Here is a 20,264-nt window from a genome sequence, read left to right as displayed (position 1 = left end):
AATGCACTTGACGTAGCCCTTGAAGAAGGGTGACAGATTACTTCTTTTTTTTTACGGCCTGCCTCAATGAAGCAGCAGCAGCCAGGGTCTGAAGCCGCAGCAGAGAGGACTGAGCAGGGACTACTGCTTCTTCATCCCATGATTTTTTTCCACTTGAATGCTGTAAACCCCAGTCCTAAAAATGGCTGGGTGAATGGCTTATTGGTCATTGCTAAATCCCTGTCCTTTCCAATGCAAATGCTTTGTAATGCAACTGGACACTTAATGCTGTGTAGCAGCAAGGGGCTTCATTATACCCAGGAGGAGGAAAATGATAGCTAAATATTTGGGGTTAAGCTTATAATGTGCAGGTATTATTGCAGCATGGAGGTCGTGACAGTCATCTTTTGAATGGGTTCAACTCAGTATTTGTCAGCTCACTGGGGCATTTGCTAGAAGGCAGAGCTACAATGCCTACAGGAATGTTGACAGATTCCATTTTTACTTATGGGCTAGGGTGATGGTCCAGTAGGAACAAGTTATTTACAATACTTCTGCTTTGGGGTTTCAGTTTCTGTAAGACTGAAAAGAAACTAGCTGTCAGGAAGGATTTTCTAACCTCTCTCATTAACCTTCAGTTGACTTTGTTAGTTTTTAGTTTACACATGGTGAGTAGTTGGATTGGTGTGAGCATCAGAACTTTGAATTTAGATTATTTTCAAAAGCAGTAACAGTGCTTTCTAGAGAAGCCTCCTAAGCAGATGTAACAGAAAGTTGATTAAAAAGCTGGGATTTCAAAATTACGGAAATTGATTGGTACTGAAGAAAAGTGATTTCTTAAAAGATTAAAATATGTTAAAAAAATTTAGTTTGCATTTGCAAACATGTTAGATGAGAATACTAACTAGAAGGGCAATAACAAAAGAAATGCCAAATCTGCATGTTTTTGCCAAGTCAGGGTATGCACATCATATTTGTACATTTCTGTAAATTGGTCATTCTTCCTTTTTGCTTTCCAACACCAAAAAGAAACTACTTGATTTGTTCTGGTTCCAACATCTCTTGCAAGTAAGAATGTTATTGAAGGGGAACTCTAATTACTCTTAACATCAAATCTCATTTCCTGCATCTGGACTACCTATGGAATTACCTGGATTGGTTACTAAGAGAGTTGTCAGTTTAATTAAACTTGGGGTTTAGGCCAAATATGGCTTCTATATGCAAGAAAATAAGCAGAAATGTAATTCTGTGTTAATCTTGTATGTTTATTTCACCTTAGTGATATGTGGGCACATTAACAAGTTACTGTGAAGCAAGCTAGCATGTGAATTTACAGTGCATAAGCTGAGCATTGCTATTAGGAATGTAGCAGCAGACACCAAATTTGTCACCACCAAATGCTGATGGGATGAACATTCAGGCTGCAGTCTATTCTCTGCTGCTTTATTCATGTCTCCTTATAGAAAACAAGCCCCTTACTCAGACTTGCAAGTAGTCCAGGTTAAAAGTCCAGTGGGGGACACTCTGTCATCGTCTTTATAAGGACTCATTGACAGTGTGATATTGATCACGTGTGGTAAGAGTATTAAATGTACTAAATTTAAATGGTGTCTTCCATGTCAAAGTGATAGCTATACTTTAAAGACAATAAGAAGATTGACACAGGTGTTTAGCCTGTTACACTACCTTAGCCCCCTCTGGTGATGTTCTCACTTTCTTGGAGCTTCCTGCACCTGTTACTACATAGTAGGTAGAGGTGCAGCCCAGGTGGCTGAATGGGAGAAGTTTACATCCTCTATTTCCCAGTTTGTTGTGCTGTAGACTGGCCTTCAAATAAACTTAAGCAAATATCTTTATGGATATGCATACTGCATTTTCTTCAGGTGGTCTTTAATTTTCAACAGTAGCTGCTTAAATTAAACGAAGCACTTCTAATTTTAAAGGGCACATCTGTCGATTTAATTTATTTGTGTTAGATTTACACTTCTTTTAAAATGGTGCAATTTTCAAACATTGGAAAAAAACTTCAAATTACTGTCATTTAAATGGAAATACTGGGTGAAGATCCCAGGTTTTTTATGCCTGCCTGTACAGCTGGTTTGAGGCTAATGCCCTTGGGCTGAGCAAAGTAATTAAGCAAACTGCTTCATTTAAACTCTTGCAGGTAATAGACAAACCATGAGCAACGCATCCTATATATTTTAATTTGTGATATGATATTGTATCAAATACACAGCACCATCTGTCTATATTTATTTTTCAGAATTTAAAGGAACAGTGAAAATAAATTTGATGTTAATGTATATAACTACTGTAAAATGCAGGCGAACCTAGTGGGAAGAAATGATGATGTCCAACTCCAGTTCAGAAGGCTGAATGATTTCTTTATTATAACTATGCTATAATACATTGATATACTATATAAAGGAAGATACTAAAACTACATACCTACTTTTCTAACTACCATATCTAACTTACTAACGCCTCATGACCCTGTTTGCGAGAGTCCAGACACGGGTGGATCCGATTGGCCATCAGGCTCAAACAATCCTTGCCAGAATCCAATCAAGCAATCACCCCAGTTAAACAATTCTCCAAACACATTCCACATAGGAAAAACAAGGAGCAGAAATAGAAATTGTTTTCTCTTTCTTTCTCTCTGTGTACCTCTATGAAAAATCCTGAGAGAGAGAGAAATGTGCTTACCACATAAAACATGGTTAAAGATGGTAAGAAATCCACTGTATTTAATAGACTCCAAGACTTGGGGATTCCTCCTTCCCAGCTCTTGAAGGTGAGCCAGGTTCAAGTCTCTCCATCCCTGTCTGATGGATGTGACTGCTGAAGTTCCCATTTGCAGTCAGGACATATTTTAGAGGTGCATTAAGAGGACACTGATACAGCTGCCCACACAGAGAGCCACCAACAGCCCTGCCTTTGCAGCATCCCCGTGTAGTCCTGCCACAACTCTCCTGCCCACAGCTAGCCAGGCTTTGATCCTCCTCCTTATGTTCACTGTCAAATAGATGCACAGGCTTGCACCCTTCACAAGTATCCTCATGCTCATGGACCCTTCAGATATTAGCAGAGGCTCTCAGTCCAGTACCCGTGCTTGCACCCTGGACCTGTGCAGCCATCAGCACAGAGCTTGGGTCTTTTCAGATGCAGGTCTCCTGCTGTCCAGCTGGGAGTTTGCTAATGAACATGCACTCAGGATTAAATTCACTGGGAAAAACAAACACACCCAGGTGTTTTCAGTTGCTAGGGCCCCGGGACCCACCATCAGCCTCTGATCCCTGCCACCTAGCTCTCCCAGCCTCTATGATCTGCAGACCCTTTTTGATGAAGAAGGTGCTGACGCACTCTGCGCATCCCCTTGTGAGCATGCGAACACTGAGAAAAATCAGCGTGTCAGCTGAAGGGTATTGCCCTGACAGTGTGAGCTCTACCTGATCCATAGGGAGAGTGGCTCTCTAAAATGCAACCTTTCAAGGGTCCTACAGAGATAGAAATCCAGATCCTGATTTATTTATCACTTATTAGGCCTTTCATTTTTAAAATTAAGCAAGAAACCTTTTCAGTCTTTACACCTGCCTCTGGGAGATGAAAACCCTTGCAGATGGCAAGGTGAAGTGAATAATACTGAAGAATGAAGTAGTCTTTGAAAAGATTAAATAAATACTGCAGATACATATTTCAGATAAAAATATAATTGTGGAATAAATTAACAGGTTGATAGTGTAGTTAGAGATAATGCAAAGATGCTAGTATTGAAAAACCTGTCTTTGCCAGCTGAAGCTGCTCATAATCTTTAACTGTGAGGATATTATACATTCTCTCTCTTACCCCTATTTATTTACCCTCACTTAGCACAAGGAGTATCTTAAATTATGTCTATTAATACCTGTACCTTCTTTAAAGAAACTAGCAATGCCATGAGTCAGGAAAAATAAAACTGTGAAATGTAATGTCAAGTTCTGGCAAAACATCTGTAACCTTAAAGGAAGCAAAGGGAATTGGGTCAAGTAAGCCTTGTATGTTCCAAAGTATTTTCCAAAACTGATCAGATAACTACTTTCTATTTGGACTTACAGAATAATAATTTCTAATACTTTAACTCACAAATGATTATTTTTCCCCTTCAGCATAAGGAAAAGATTTTCTCTCTCAAATAGAAATGGTACAGAAGTAACATAATTGCATATTGTAAAAGTACATGTAGAGTAGTTCCCAACCTGACTACATTTTTTCACATTTATTTGATTTAACAAGTAAATTTCTTTTTTAAATTCCGGTTTGGAACATAATTTATAGAACTGGAAATATGTGATCTATGAGATAGTTAGTTTGGACATTGGTGTAAGCATTTATTTACAGAGGTTTTTCTATTTGAAATCTGTTTTCAGTTTATTACATTATGAACAAATAAAATTACTGCATTATTTCTAGACTTTCAGTAGTAGACATGCTGTTGCATATGAGGAGGTGGGGGTAGTTCTTTGCAGTTTAATTTCTTCTGCTATCTTGGCAGGTGTCCTTAATTTTACTCTCCAATTTATTTTGTGTTGTTCTGTCCATAGGAACATGTATGTGTTTTGAATAGAAGACAATCTGTGTATTCTCTGCTGGGGAATTCCCCTTGCACTTTTGCTTTGCAACCATGTACAAATGTAATTAGCTGTGTTCCAAAAAAAAGCTGCATTCAAATTTGTTTATTCATTAGAAGCCAATAGCAAGATAATCTGTTAAAACTTTATTTTAATTAAATACAACAGAACTGTGCATTACAGGGAATATGCTTTTATAAGACTACAAGGTTAAGACACTTTGCTGGTCTGTTGAGCAAGATGCTGAAAAAGGTGAACAAATAAAACCTTTGTTTAGTGTGTTAAAGATTCTAGTGTTATTGGAAGGTCAAACATGTATATGAATTATGCATTTGAAAAGGAGTGTCTATAAATAATTCCTAAAGAGAGGATTTGGCTATGGTATAACTTTGGGTTATGAGAATGCTTGCATACATTGCTAGGCAAAGAGATGAATATTTCATTTTGCTGTACCACCAAGCTGTACTTTTAGAGCATGATCTTGGTGGGGAGTGTATCAATATCTAGAATTTGTGATTTCTCCCACAGCTGCTTTTCCATTTGTCTTTCTCATCTTTGTCATTTACTGTGAATTCAGTAAATTAATCTGTATTAATGACATCTGGCATGTTTAGAGTACTGCCTGATATTTTTTAGAGTTTACACTGATGACTTTGAAGACATTAACTTAAAATGATTGGGGTGTAAAAAGTTATCCTTTGACACCTCTGTGAGTTTTTAGAGTTTGATTTCCTGTGGAATCTCATTATTTCTTTGATAATTTTATGCCTAAAGCTGCATTTTTGAGCCATTCTTGACTTGCTAGTTTCTTATGAAAGGGAAGCCTATCAAAGTCCAGTTACAAACTTATTACAGTCTTATTAAACTTTCTTGGATTTATTTTATTCCTTCTCTGTAATGTGTTGGAGGCTGTGCACTTAAGTGTTTTTATCGATGCTCTCTAGATGATTGGTAAATTTGGATGACACATCTGTTGTTACATCTGACATCTGTTTCTTTTTATTCTGTCTTCAGTATGTGAGACTTCATATTCTGAGTTCTGTGAGGAGATGACCTGCTGGTGGTCACGTGAGAAACATTTCCAGTTTGGTGACATTGAGAAGAGAGGGTCTATAGTTCTGTTCAGAGAACATTGAATGTATCTTACCAATGGCTTCTTTTAATCCTGAAGTTCCACTGGAAGTTGGACTGTCCTTGTAGTAGCAAGCTAAAATACTATCTCGACTTGAAGATCTGTGTATCTTGCAGATATGGTTCTGTAAGACATAAATAGTCAAGTAAGAGAGGGGTGGTGATGAATGCAGTCCACATATGGTGTGGTAGCTCAGTCTCAGTCACAGAGCATGGACTGAAAGTCTTATAATCAACAGAAATTCCCAGCACTTACAGAGTGATCCAAACTTCAGGTGGCTGCGCGTGCCGTTTCAGGCATCTGTCATGAGAAGAAAAATAAGAGCTACATAGACTGAAGTTTGGGAGAAAGAAACCGTCAGAGTAGTCTGGATTTATATTGCATGTGGTATAATCCAAAAGTACATAAAACTCAGGGAATGTCTTTCCTTGCTCCTCAGAATCACTTTTGACTATCAGCTTCCATGTGGGACATATAGATATATAAACGTGTAAATATATAAACTGCCATGTCTTGATACAACGTTTTTGACAGTGGTTTTGCCAGCTGATTTGGTACAGATGAGTGTTGGACTAGATTTGATCTAATAAAGGTTTCCCTCTCCCATGTTCTTGTTTATAATGTTCAAGAGGAGAATCCAGATCTTCAAGGAAGATTAAGGTGAATAAACTAAAGGGTGTAATGACCTTAAGAACTTGTTAATCCCCCTATAAATGAACTTATTCAGAAGGGACTGGTTGCGTTTTGGCTGCGTACCTACAGCAGTATTGTTTGCAGTAGGTGATGTTACCCCTTTTAGCTCTTTCACAGCCACCTTGTCAATTGAAAAAAGTCATCAGAAACAAGCATGCATGTGACTTGACTTCCCATCAATCCACTGCAAATCCCAGAGGCTTCATTAAAGCTGCCCACCCAGTTGGGATTTACAGTGACTCTAAACTTGGCTGAGAGGCAGATGTGCTTCATTTGGGTGGCTCTGTGGGTGAGTGTAATAACCTTGAAAAGATAACTTCAGGTGATAGAAGGTTTCTCAATAAACACACTGACATAAGGATTTAATGTGTTTCTAATTTTAGTATGTGGACTTGATGTATTTAGTTGATTGGTGTTTAATTCTTGAACATGTCTTCTGAGTGATGACCTAAATCTTTCCAGAATTATAAATAATAGCTGGAATGTTTTGATGTTTCAGAAAAGTTTGAAAAAAAAAAAAAAAAAACCAAAAAAAACCCAAAAAAACCAAAAAAACAAACAAAAAAAAAAACAAACAAAAAAAAACCACAAAAAAAACAAAACAAAAAAAAAAAAACAAAACAAAAAAAAAAAAAACAAAAAAAACACCCCAAAAAAACCCACATTTGTTCCAGCTGTGAATTCCTGAGAGTGAAAGTACAGTCTGTTGTAAGATAGCAAATTAGGATACTCCCTTGTCATTACAGAATCATAAATTACATTCAGTCTGAAAAAGTGTTTTGATTCTAAGAACATTAGTTACCTAAATATGTATGTTAGTTGGCTCCTTATACTTGCTGGTCTGTTTCAAAGTATTTCTATTGTCTTTGGACACACTTGAATTGTGCAAGTTTAACTGTTTTTAGTCTTTAGTTTGGCAGTCCCTACAGATCTAGGAAGTAATTTTGCTTAATTTTATTATATGAGAAATTGGTCGCACTTATAATTAAGATTGCTTAATACTTTCCATTAAATGATTGTGTTTTCAGTTTCTTGTAGCTGCCAGACTTTAGTTCTTCCAACTGGAATATTCTGTCTGCCTCAAGCTGTTCTCTTGGGGTTTCTTTAAACAACTTTGACAGAAATGCTTTAGCCATCTCTAAATCAAACTAGAAATGGAACGTGATTCTACTCAGATTAAAGTTTGTTTTTTCAAAGAGTACAGTTAAGGAACTCAAGAACCATCCATATTTTTCCAAGCCTTGTTAAAATATTCTCATCTAGTTTCTCCATCTGAAGTTTTTAGAGTTCAGCTGCTCCATTCTCCAGAGCTGTGTGTGCTGAGCAGGCATGCTCACGCACCCCCAGGTCGATAGGAGCTGAGTGAGGTGTTTCATGTTGCTGGATTCTGTTGTGGCACCTGACAGTAGAATGGGAAGCAGTGGCTGTTCAGCTACCTCCCAACTGATAAATGCTTAACTTATATTCTTCAAATGTGGTTCTGTTACATGAGACTCTGAATGTTTTCAGAAAACTTCTTATGCTAGTGATGTGTTCCTTAGTAATACATAGTTTATATTTGACTGTAAATTGCACCTGCATCTCCTTTGCCAGGGCTGCCTTTGCTGCAGTTAATTTACAAGTGTTTGCACTTCTAAGCCAACCACTATGGCTTATGACATCCTTAGGTTGAATTTCTGCTGTGAATGGCAGCAGCTGCAATTTCCAGGGCCTCAGCTTTCTGGATTAAAGGATTAAAATGGGAGCTTGCACCTATTTAGAGCAGCTGAGAAGCAGTAAGTCCAACTACATGAAGTAAAGATTGAACTGAAATTTAATCAGAGCCAGCCTGAAGACAAACAGAAAAACAATTCTTTGGAAGTTTCCTGCACAGAGAAAGAGGGCTCCTGCAGTCTAAGACCAGTTGGTGCAGGCCAGAACAACTAATGATGGTAGGGTATGTGGATTTCTTAATGAAAGTCAGTATTAGCTTAATCACTTTGCTACCCCCTCCTGGTCACTTAACTTTTCCACTCTTGAACTCCTTCTCTGACATATTACAATAGCACTGTGTAAGTTTGTGATCCTTGAGGAAGATCAGCCTCTCTTTTTATTGCTTCCCTCTTTGTTGCAAAGTGATTCTGTACTACTGCTCTTGGTTGAAATGAATCAGTGGTTTGTTTATCTTGGCGTTTACAGTCTGCTGAGTATAGCACAGGTTTTAGTGAGTTTTGCTTTATTTTAATTTCAAAAGTAATGAGTACAGTTCCGAGATTTGAGTTTACAAATAGCCAAATTAGTAATTTTTTGCTTGGTTGTTCTCCCTCTGTCTCTAGTTTAAAATATTGAATCAGGGTTGTATTTACAATTTGTGAATTAAAAATACTGTGGGCATGGTTAATCCTCATCTCCAGCTGTTTGTGCTTCTGCACTGCTGCTCCAATGTTATCTCACCGTCTTGCTTTCCAGCAGGGCAGCCTGGGCATGCTGAACATACCTCTGCTCAGTATTGTATTTCATTTTATTTATTCTGTGTGCAGTAAGCCATGCAGAAGCTTTCTGCCTAGGGCAGAGGTGCCCTGGGGTCAGGGAGGGGCAATGGCTCCCTCCCCTCTGCTCCTGGCTAGCAGGAAGCCTCACCCTCAGGTGTTGGGACTGCAGCATCAGTTCTGGCATGAGGTGCTGCCTTTAATACAATGCCTGGCTTCTTTATTTATTCTTGCTCCTTGCCAAGAAATGACAATTGAACAATTAAGGCACAAAGCAGAGAGGGTTTAGCAAATCATGAACTGTTTTTAATTTGCCTCATTAAGCTGCTGTTAACTACTTAAAGCCATCTGCTTAAAAATAATTTGCACATCTTAAGTTTGCTCTAGAGAGCAGGTAGACCTTTATTAGAACAGGCTTCATTATTAATGTTATCTTTACGGGACTGTCAGTTGTTGTGGGAAACATGCTATTGCTCACTGAACCAAACTTTCCCTGTAAACAAAAGGAAGTGGCACATGTTGGTAACTTGCAGTCTGTGGCCATAACTGTATTCTTAGGAACCACTGTCGTTCATGTGGAAATTGGTTTGCTGTGGAGGAAGTTATTTACAGATATTAGGTAGGTCTGGGGATGACAAATGGGGATGAGCTGTGTAAATGCATTGGTATCCTGGTATCTCTGGTATCTACAACCGTCCCCAAAAATTAGTTCTGAAGAGAAAGAACAGCCAGATCCATCTCAGTGCCTCACTGAGAAGGGGGAACCTTGTTGCCTAAGCTTTGAGGAGCTGTTTGTGGTAAAAAACTGTTTATTTGTCTCCCCAGATTTGCAAAGAAACAGTTTCACTTACAAAGAACAAATCACCAGAGCTCTGCAGACCCTCCCTCCTCTCTGGGGCTGAGGTCCAGTGGCATTTCAGCAAGACTGTGTGCGCCCTGTCTGACCTCCTGCCTGGCGTTGTGGTTTAGTGCTGTCCTGTTTCTTGTCTGGGAGATTGTGTCAGCAGTGAGCTCATGGGTTGCTGATACCAATAAGATCATTTGGAATGAAACTATCTTTAGGAATATTAGATAATGATGGTATGAGGTTTTAAAAGAAGGTCCCCCTCTCAGTCTGTGGGAAAGAGGTAGATCTGGTTTTCGGCATATTAGCTGAGACACAATATGTTACTGAGTATAGATCTTTTATCAATACATTAAAAACTCATTAAAGTATTGCGCTGAGATTGACTGGTGTGTTGTTCATTGAGGGGGTTTTTGTTCACAGTTAGTGCTGTTTATTAAGAAGAAAAATGCCAATATTTAACTGGATGTAAATGTAGTAGCTGAGCAAAAATGTTGCTATGAACTTGAAATATTTTCTTTCTATTAAGGTTTTATTTGTCCCTTTTTGGGAAGAAGAATCCTTACAGACACACTAACTGCACAGGTTTGCACACAATATGCTTTCAAGTGTGACAAACCAGAAAAAATACAGGTTTCTTGTAATTATTTTTGGTTGCAAAAGTTGAAGGTATTCTTTCCAACTGCAGTTACTGTGTCTTTCAGTTTGAAAAGAATTCCAAAGTAATCCTTGACTGGAATCCTTTCATGTTTGCCCAGTCATTTGGGCCTACATTTGGAAAAATGCAGAATGGAAAAATTACCCAACTTTGTTTTGATTTGAAGGAATGAATGTTCTAAAAATGCATACATTGAACAGAACATGTGGCTTCAGCCACATTTGTTGTGCTATCATACTTTTGTTCTTTTTGCTATATTTGTCTTACTCTGGAACGAATTCTACTTAAGGATTTCACTGTAAAACAGCTCTTCAAAATAAAAAACTTTACGTGACAAAGAGCCAATTAAATAATTCTTGTAGATCAAATATGTGAAAGAACTAATCCATTTTAAAAATTTCAAAATGCTTGTACTTAATGCTTATTTTCTCAGTTGTTTACTGAGGAGTACCCAGTGTCAAGATGCTATTGTAACTGCTCAGTTATTCAAATCACAAGTTATTCGTTTTTAGTACTGTGGATTGACATGGAATGTTAGGGCTAGTGTGAAAACATCAGTAAATTTTATGTGGAAAACATTTTTCTGAGCAAAACATTCTGAGTTGAGCTGACTTAAATCTTTGAATCCATCTGAGCTATAGCTCAAAGAGCAGGAGAAAGTGATAACCACCATGGGCCTTCTGATAAGTTTGGGTGGGGAGGTTTGCTTTTAGGAGAGAATGATATGCAATGACCCAATTTCTACAGTCTTCACCAGTTATATATTTGCTAAGGAATCTTGGAAAATATTTCTTTAGCATTTCTGCTCTAGGTGAGAGCAAATTGTCAAAGACCTACAATCTGTCACATACTGTGTTTTAAGTAATTTCTACTTATAGTTCTTATAAAATGCAGCAAATTCTGCTTTAGCAGATGCTAGCAGAAAAGCTGAAGAAGCTGAAGAAGACCTTGCCAGGTTAAATGCAGTTAATGCAGCTGCAGAAGCTGGAAAACTCATTGTTTAAACCTCAGTTCAGCTGCTGAATTGGCCTCCTTTTCACTTCCATCCCCTTTAGGCTATTTTTGTGGATGTGGAGGGGACACGACATAAAGAGAGCTGCATCTTGATGCGGCCAGCTCCCCTGAAATGCCATCATATGTTCCCACCAGAAATATTTCATATATCCTTCTCCTGCTGCTGAAGAGAAGGAACAGGATCCGTTTGCCTTTTTTGACAGGTCTTCCCTCTGGTCCAGCTGTGAAAGCCATCAGCTGGGGAGTGGAGTAGCCCACTGCTGAATGAGAGAGGAGCCTTGAAAACTCTAGGCTGGTCAGAGCTGGAGTGAGGTATGCATAAAAGGAGCAAGGAAAATGCTGCTGCTGGGAATTGGAAGGCCCTTGGAAGGCCTTGGTTGGTTACCATGTGCTTGTCTGCTTCTGAATGGGAGGAGGATCTGAATAGGAGAGGCTTGAGCAGCCCTGTTCTCTGCACAAAGTAGGTGGAAAGAAGGCTGTCTAGGGGATGGCTCTGAGTTCTGTGTCCCTCAATGCTTCTGGTGTCTGTGTTCCCTATACTCTTGGCAAAGATGAGAAGCAATGTGAAGGAGAAGGGCTGCTGACAGAAGAGAAGGACAGTTCTCAAATGTCTGCCTAGAGAAGCAGTCATGAAATGGGATGTGTTGCTGATAATTGACTTTTGAAAGACACCTGGAATGTGGGTTTCTCTGTTTAGGAAATGAACCTTTTCTGCTCATCTTCCTGCTCTTTCCTGTCCCAATCCCAGCTGGAGCTACTACAAGAACGCTGCTGAGGGTTCAACAGCTTGTCCTTGTTGGGACCTGAGTGCATCTGTCAAGGAAATGTGGCTGAGGATCATCCCTTACTCAAATGACAGAGCTCAGCTGGGGACAAGGCAGCAGCTTAACAGAAGTAGTTTTAAACTGTCTCTTGTGAAGTCAGTCCCTGAGTAGTGCTGGCATGAGCTGTAGCTTTGAAGTCTTGGGATAGTTTGTGGGTTTTTAAATTTTTTTCCTGAAAACCACAGACCCTTGTTTCTACTTAAGAATGTAATTGTAAATCGAAGGAGTAATTTCCAGCCCTTGCATTTGTATAAGAAAGTGATTCATGACCTGAATGTCCTCTTATAGCTCAGGGCGAGAGAGCTTATGAAAACTCATAATCACTGAGTAACTGGGTGTGAAAAGGCAGTCGAGGAGATTCTGAGGTATAAGAGAAGGGCATGAAGTCATTTGCTTCAAATTCACAACTTGAAACTAAATGGGAAATCTACAGGCTCTCAACTTGCTCTTTCCTTTGTTTAGCAATCCATTTTTAAGTAGCAGAGGAGCCAAGAGGCAGCTTAGAAGAGTTAGTATAGCAGTATCTACCAGCTCTAACCTCCTACTCACATCTTCAGAGACAAGCAGACATGCTGTGGTAGGGTAGTGCTTGGAGGAAAAAAGAACAGAAGGAGAGCTCAACCTCTCTTTTGCACTTCTATCTCAGAAAAACTGTGAATAATACCATTTTTTGAGGTATTTTGTAAAAGGAAGTGTCATATCTTTTCTTCACCCAGTGAAAGGGTACTTGCATGACTCAACCAGCCATGCTTAGGGCCGTGAATTTCTGGCATTGTGACAATGTTGGTGTTAAGCATTTCCCTCGACTAGCTTCAGGAGTCTAAGACTGTTCTGGTTCTACTGCTTTGAGAGCTGTAACATTAGGAAAGAGAAGGTTATGTGTATGCTGGTTGGAGTCACTTATTAAATCTCAGTGTGCTGCTTTTTGAATGAAGAGTGTACCGAGTGCGTGCATACCCTGGTTGGAACTGGAGCTGCCAGGCTGCCAGACCATCAGTAGACTTTTTGTGGGGAACTATGATAGTTCAGCCAAAGAGAAACATAGTTCTCAAGTGGTCTGTCAGCACAGAATAGCGGTGACACTGTTTGTGAAAGGCAACCTCTGCAAGGGAAAAAAATTAAAAAAAAAGGGGACAGAAAAGAAATCTGTGTGTTAGGAGGTTCAGTTTATGTGCTGGTAGATTCTAATAGTGAAGCAGTCTTACCCTGTGGCACATGGCACAGCTCTGCATAGCTGCTCAGGCACAGTGGAACAGAGCAGGGCTTGTGTTGTACACTGCAAAGGCAGCTTGCTTCCCTTTTGACTAAAATAATTTCAATAAGAACATTTAGTTTAGAGAATTAATTAGTCTGCTGAGTAACTACCCTGTAAGAAATAAAAATATGCTGGAAAGATTGGATCCTGGGTAGTTCATGGATGGCAGCTTGTAGCCAGCCACATGACCTGGTTACATCCTGGATACAGAGGTCTTAGGAGGTTTTCTACATGCTTTTTTCACATATCTCTTAAAAAACCAAAAACTAAAACCCCCAAACCCTAGCAGCAAAACAATTAGGTTCTTTGGAATGAAGTAAAAACAGAGGTCAAAGTACATTTTTGATATGAGGGATAGCCTGCGCAGAATGACCAATAGGGAGCACGAACAGAAGGTTCTATGCCTAGGATGTAAGTTTGGAGGGGAAAGAGTGCCATGCAGCTTTCTCCTGCTAAGCAGGCTAAAAATGTTTATAATTCTACAGAAGTAGGCCTTAAAAACATAACTTTATGTTTTGAATAATCTAAGGTGCTATTGCATAATAACTTCAACCTTTTTTTTTTGTTTGTTTTCTTCCCTTTTTCCCTTCTACAGATCACACATCCGTGGGCGGGCTGGGAGACAGTTTTTATGAATATTTATTGAAAGCCTGGCTTATGTCAGACAAGATGGACACGGAGGCAAGGAAAATGTACGACGATGCAATTGAGGTGATTATAATTCATTGAGTTTTCCAATACAGTGGAACCATATTTAATGATTTTAAGGAAATCAAATTAAATTAAAAAAAGAAACCTAGGCAGAAAAAACACCACCAACCACAGGGCTTGTTTTGATTATGTAAGTTTTAAGAAATCAAGTGATGAATAATACTAGCTTTCACTTTGAGTAGTTTCAAAAGTATTATTGTGGAATACATGTGATGCAGATTATTGTGCTAAAAATAATCAGCTTGTCCCAAATGGTACAATGTAAAAGCCCAAGCTTTAATTTATTAGAAGGAGGTCTAGCAACCTTGAGATGTGTGCAGAACAAGCAAGTCACTTTTTTCCAGTGTTGAGACTTCATCATTCTAGTACCTAAGTCCCAAATTATTTTATTCTTTGCGTTATTTTCTAAGGTATTTACATGTTCTATTCCTATTTACCTTGTAAAATGTAGTTTATATCTATTCCTGTTTCTATGGTTCTTTTGTGCTATGCTCTTAGTCCCTGTCACAGACAAAGAAGTGCTTGCCTAAGTAGGGCAGTAATGCAGGATGGTTCAGTGGGATTTGGGGTGGGGGCCTTTCTGTGGTGGCTCTGAGCTTTTTGCTGTCCAGCTCTTACTTTCCCAGTTTCCCCATCTTCTCTCAGCAGCCTGTCATAGTGGTTCCCACTGTGCCACCATTCTTCTGCTACAGTTTAGACACATAAAGAGTAGCTGAGTACTTTATGTGTAAAGTACTCTTTACACATAAAGAGTACTCAGCTGAGTAGCTGAGTGAGCTGTGGTACCAGCAGCAGCAGTGACTGTGTAGCCTTGTTCCAGTGCTGATGTGTGGCTGGTGCCTGATGTATTCCAGGCTCTGTGCATGCCCTGTTGCTTTCAATGTAAGTTTTTACAGCTTAGTTTTAGTGCAGTCGGTCTTCTAAAGCAAAACACCTGTTCCTGGAATTCTCAAAATTCACATTTTACAAGATATATAGTGAATGTTCTAGTACAAAATTGCTTTGAAGCTGTAATATGTCTTATTCCTGACCTGAATTTGATTACATTTGACTTCCAGCTGCTTTGACTTTTTCCTTCTCTACATTTTTCCTTCATCTACATCTCTCCTCTCTTCTCTATCTGCACCGTATAGTTGGTTACTATCAAATGTACAATAGACATTCTCTCCTGAAGCAAAAATGCTTTTCCGTTTTTTGGTCTCACAAGATAAAATAGATTTTCAATTATTTCTTAATCTTTTTTCTATGTATTTTCCAGTATCTTCTGTATGGAGACAGCACTGTAATGGTTCTTCTAATGTGATTCTTCTTCTAACTGATTCCTTCTTTGTTTTATCCTCTTCATCCAGCCAGAAGCTCTGCTTGTACTCTTAACCTTTGCCTCAAACCATCATCCACTTTCCAGTTGCTTTATTCTGAAGCTGGCTATAATCTTTTCGATTTACTGCTTTCCTACCACTGTGATTTACATTCCCGATTCCTCAGCATTTGACCTTACACTTATCTCTATTGCAACACATTGTTCAGGCAAAACCCGTTTTGTCACCTGCTCTCAGTGATTTTACAGAACTGACTTTTTCTTTATCATTATCTATAGCTCCATCAATTCTTGTCATCTGCAATTTTTTTTCTAGCATTTTTCTTGGAGATCATTGTTAGAAATACTGCCCAGTATTGAATAAAGTATCTATCTTCATGGGATAAGGATTTTTTTTTCAATTTTTTTTTCTTTATTTTGAACTGTTCTAGCAAGCCAGCTTTTAATCGACTTCATATGGGCTGCCTTGAATTTGTTTAGGACTAATATTATGTAAAATGCCAAAAAATTCTTGAAATCCCTAATATTTCTAATATCAGCATATACATATCAATCCTTTATTTTTGAAACCACATCATTCATTTTATATCATTGTTTTATTCACTTTTTAAACTATTGATAAAGCATTGTCTGTTTCTCAGTCCTTTTGAACTTCCTTAGCTTTCCAGGGTTTGTTAAATTCCTCATTACTAGTTCAAAACATTATTTGTGTATTTTAATAGGTTAAAATACAGTTTATGGGGTCCTGTGGGTTTAAAGATGTTTAGCAGTTGATACCTAGCTTCCATTGTGGTTACTGTTGAAATATTTAACTCTGACTTTTAAACTGTGAACACTTCAAAATTAGAGGAAATAAACTCTCCTATTCATCCTCTTCACTGTAAACCATCTTGCAAACATTTTATATGGGCACATCTCTGAAAGGAGACAGAGCAGGGCAAATTTGTGACCAGGTGATAACACTGTGGATAGGAGGGAGGAAAAGCCAAGCTGCTCGTTATTCATGTGTGATATATCCTGCAGTCCAAGTATCAGAGGGTTCCTTCCACTTTTTCTCAGCTAAACCTACCCTGTACATTTGAGTTGGCATGAACTGTACTGATTTTTCTGCTGTGGAACATACTCTGTTTCAGGGTTGGTGTCTTTCCCAGATCTTACTTGACGTTGGAAAACATAGGCAAAGATTCATTAAGTAGGGTTTGCTTTGCATAATTGCAATTCGAATTTTTATTTAAATTTTTTTAAATTTAAATTTTCTTACCATTCTTTTGATCTTGCCTATAATATAGGTCTTCCTCTGTCGCTAAGACTTCTTATTCTTTGTTTTTCAAAATGTGGAGCAGAAGCTCTTTGCATCATTTGTGCAAGCAGAAGGGGAAAGGTGTAGCATGCATTCCTCCCACTCACAGCACGGAGTTGGAAATGTTCTCAGTACCCACCAGTCTAAAAGAATGTCCAGCCACACTTCACTCCCTTATCTTATTACAGCGTTGTGAGTGGAAGATGGACAACATAACCTCAGTCCTAGGTCTTGCAGTAGACAGTGATATCTCATTCCTTGGAGCTATCACAGGGAAGAAAAATGCAGCATCTGTTCTTCAGATGTCATGGTTTCTGATCCATGGCATATGAAGTATTATCCAGGTCACCACATACTTCCTAACATGAATACAAGCAAGTTGTATATCCATAACCCCTCTGTATATAACATGGGTGCAGTCTTCCACTGTAAAGGACACTTCATTGCCGTGTCCTGGTATGGAAGTTCACAGCTGTGATAAAAGCAGAAATTGTGAAACCTGTTCGGAATTTTTTGTGGTGATAAAAACTGAGGATGGACCTCTTAACTTTGCCTTCAACATAATCATGTGGGTCTTCCAGCTAGTCTGGTGTCAAGTGTCTTTTTTTCCTTCTCATATCAGCTGGAGGATAGGTAAGCTTCTTTTTGGTCTGCTGCCTTGAGTAGCCTAATCTGTTAGGCTCATAAATTTGATCCTCACTCTTTCTTACTGCACAGCATTAGGTAGCTAAAAGAAGTATTCAGCAGTGTGCTTGACTGTCACAACACAGCAAGTACTGCTGCAAGACAGCTCCGAAAATGCTATTTTTTGTAGTCATGAAAAGCACATAAACTTCAGGGAACATTCAGGTTTTGCATAGAATCACAGAGTATCTTGAATAGCAAGGGACCCTCAGGAATCATTGAGTCCAGCTCCTCGCCCTGCACAGGACACCCCAAGACATCATGTGCCAGAGAGTGTTGTCAAAACACTTCCTGAACTCTGTCAGGCTTGGTGCTGTGACCACTGCCCTGGGGAGCCTGTTCCAGTGCCCAACCACCCTCTGGGTGAAGAACCTTCTCCTGCTATCCAACCTAAACCTCCCCTGACTCAGCTTCAGGGCATTCCCACGGCTCCTGTCACTGGTCTCTAGAGTGAAGCAATCAGTGCCTTTCTCTCCACTGCCCCTTGTGAGGATGTTGAAGGCTGCAGTGAGGTCTCCCCTCAGTCTCTTCTCTAGGCTGAACAAACCAAGCAACCTCAACCACCCCTGTTGTTCAGGCATTTCACAGACTAAGGAAGCTCCTTCATTAGTTAATCTCTTAGTCGATATGAACTCAGTCTTCTCTTTGGGAGTTGGGGTATACACATCCACTCTGGTACGAGTATACTCCTTGTAGTCCAGCTGGATGTCATTGCTTTGCAGTTTCTGTTGGAGTGCTCTGTGGCCTCAGCCATCCAGCCCAGGGTACAAATGCCACATCTATCCCAACCTGCACAAACTTTTCTTATCTCCTGGGAAGTGCTCCCAACAATGCCCAGCTGTCCCTTATTAATTACTGTAAATATCAATTGTCATTTTTCTGCAGTTGGCAGGCAGCAGGTTGTTGAATGATAAAGTATTTTGAGAGAGTTGCATTTATATTCTTGAGATGCTTCCTTTGTGACTCTCAGTTATTAAGAGTTATTAAGTAGCTGATAGAACTTGATTTTCAGATTTCAAAAACTACCCCTTCTACCAAGCAGTTATGTTCAAATTCAGAAGATGTGTTTTCTGCTCAGAAAAGGAGCATGTTGCACCTAGAACATGCTCTTCAGTCAAACTGTAAAAGCAAATCTGGAGTAGAGGAGTAGCTCATGGAGAAGTATATAAATTTGGCCTTTGTTGGCTATCCTGGTGCCAACCACAGCAATTTTGTCCCACTGGAAATGCTTCTGCAGCCATTTGCTCCTCAACAGTTATGAAATTATAGGAAGATACAATTCAAAAGGAAATGTCACTTAGCATTTGGAAAAAAAATGTTTTCCTCTAGGAAATAAATAATCCATATGCTTTAGTGGCTTCCTGCTCTTCATAGTTAAAGTGGCTTTCCTTCAAAGAGGGCTCAACTTTTATGGAACATATGGTCGAAAAACATCAGTTTTGTCACAGGCTAGAATAATGGAATCAACAGAGTTAATGCTCCAGATCTTGGTATCCTTTCCAGTGGCAGTTTTCAGCAGATCCAATATTTCCTGTACCAGTACTTTCAGACCAAATGAGGCTTGTACAGTTAACCACATCAGGCTCCTTAGCAGCAGAAGGCAGTCATCAATGCCAGTTTGCATGATGATTAGACAACCAACCTGACAGCTGTCAGAAACTTACTGGTTTCTGCTCTGTCAGTTATTTCTGCCTTCTCTCTGGATCCTGCCATGAGCACAAACCTCAGATCTATCAGTGGTATTAGTGAAGGAGTTAACCCAACAGGAGTGCAGACCAGCACTTCTCTTTCATTACTTTCTCACTGTCTAATGCTAGACATAGTAAATACTGCAGTAGGTTGGTGGGAATTGTGATCCTCTCTAAAAGAGGCTTAAGCAAATGTTGTTCCATCTAGTTTGCAAACTTTGGGAAGTTAGATCAGCTATTCTTCTAAGAGAAGGATACCATTTATAAGTCACAAGCAACAATGTATATTGGTACAAATGTGCAAAAAGAAAGCAGCAGTTGCCTCACGTATAAAATAATAAAGTTTTTTGTGAACAACTGCTCTAACACCCATCATTTGAGACTGTGCAGTCAGACAGCTGCTGTGGAGCAGTTAGAAGGTAGCTGGAGCATCCCTGTCACTTCCTATTAAAGACTGACTGAGGGTACAGGTTTGCATATGTTGCTGACCAAAAGTTTCCAGCATGGATGTGTTTTCTGAGTACTCACAGACTGCACAGGACAACAAATAGATAATTCCCAGAGTTTAGAGTTGGACAAATACTGTTCGAGCCATAAAATAAGTATTAAATTCTCAAGTAAAAGTAAAGTGTTGTCTATGTTGTGATTTTCCTATGTTAGGTGTCATTAGCATTCTTAGCAGTTAGGGTATTTTTTTGTGCTTTGAAATTATATTGTTATAGCTGTATAGTTATTTTTGTTTTGAAAGCCAGACTTTGCTCGATAAAGGAATGTTAATAAATAAAACTTGCATGTGAAACAGCATTTGAAAGTTCTCTTAATCTCTTTGTAGGCCATAGAAAAACATCTCATCAGAAAGTCCAATGGAGGACTGACCTTCATTGGGGAGTGGAAGAACGGGCATCTTGAAAGAAAGATGGGCCATTTGACCTGTTTTGCAGGTGGAATGTTTGCCCTTGGAGCAGATGGTTCCAGAGATGATAAAGCTGGACATTATTTGCAGCTCGGAGCTGAAATTGCACATACATGTCATGAGTCGTATGACAGGACAAGTAAGACTTATTGTTTTTCTAATTATTTCAATAGTTG

The 20,264-nt window shown here is 39.1% G+C and overlaps 1 protein-coding gene across 5 annotated transcripts in view; it reads left to right on the top strand.

The window, feature by feature from the left end:
- Nucleotides 1-20,264, top strand: part of MAN1A2 (mannosidase alpha class 1A member 2) — a 143,991-nt gene that overhangs the window by 102,425 nt on the left and 21,302 nt on the right. For all 5 annotated transcript variants that reach the window (XR_008436046.1, XM_053972127.1, XM_053972128.1 and 2 more), the window contains exons 9-10: nucleotides 14,070-14,185; nucleotides 20,008-20,227. Coding sequence is in view for 4 of the 5 variants with exons in the window: in XM_053972127.1 (XP_053828102.1) it covers nucleotides 14,070-14,185; nucleotides 20,008-20,227 (336 nt within the window). In the remaining variant the exon portion in view is untranslated. The remainder of the gene's footprint in view (nucleotides 1-14,069; nucleotides 14,186-20,007; nucleotides 20,228-20,264) is intronic.

Source organism: Vidua macroura, chromosome 2 (genome assembly GCF_024509145.1).
Source record: "Vidua macroura isolate BioBank_ID:100142 chromosome 2, ASM2450914v1, whole genome shotgun sequence".
NCBI classification, from domain to species: domain Eukaryota; kingdom Metazoa; phylum Chordata; class Aves; order Passeriformes; family Viduidae; genus Vidua; species Vidua macroura.
This window is presented reverse-complemented; position numbering and strand designations above follow the sequence as displayed.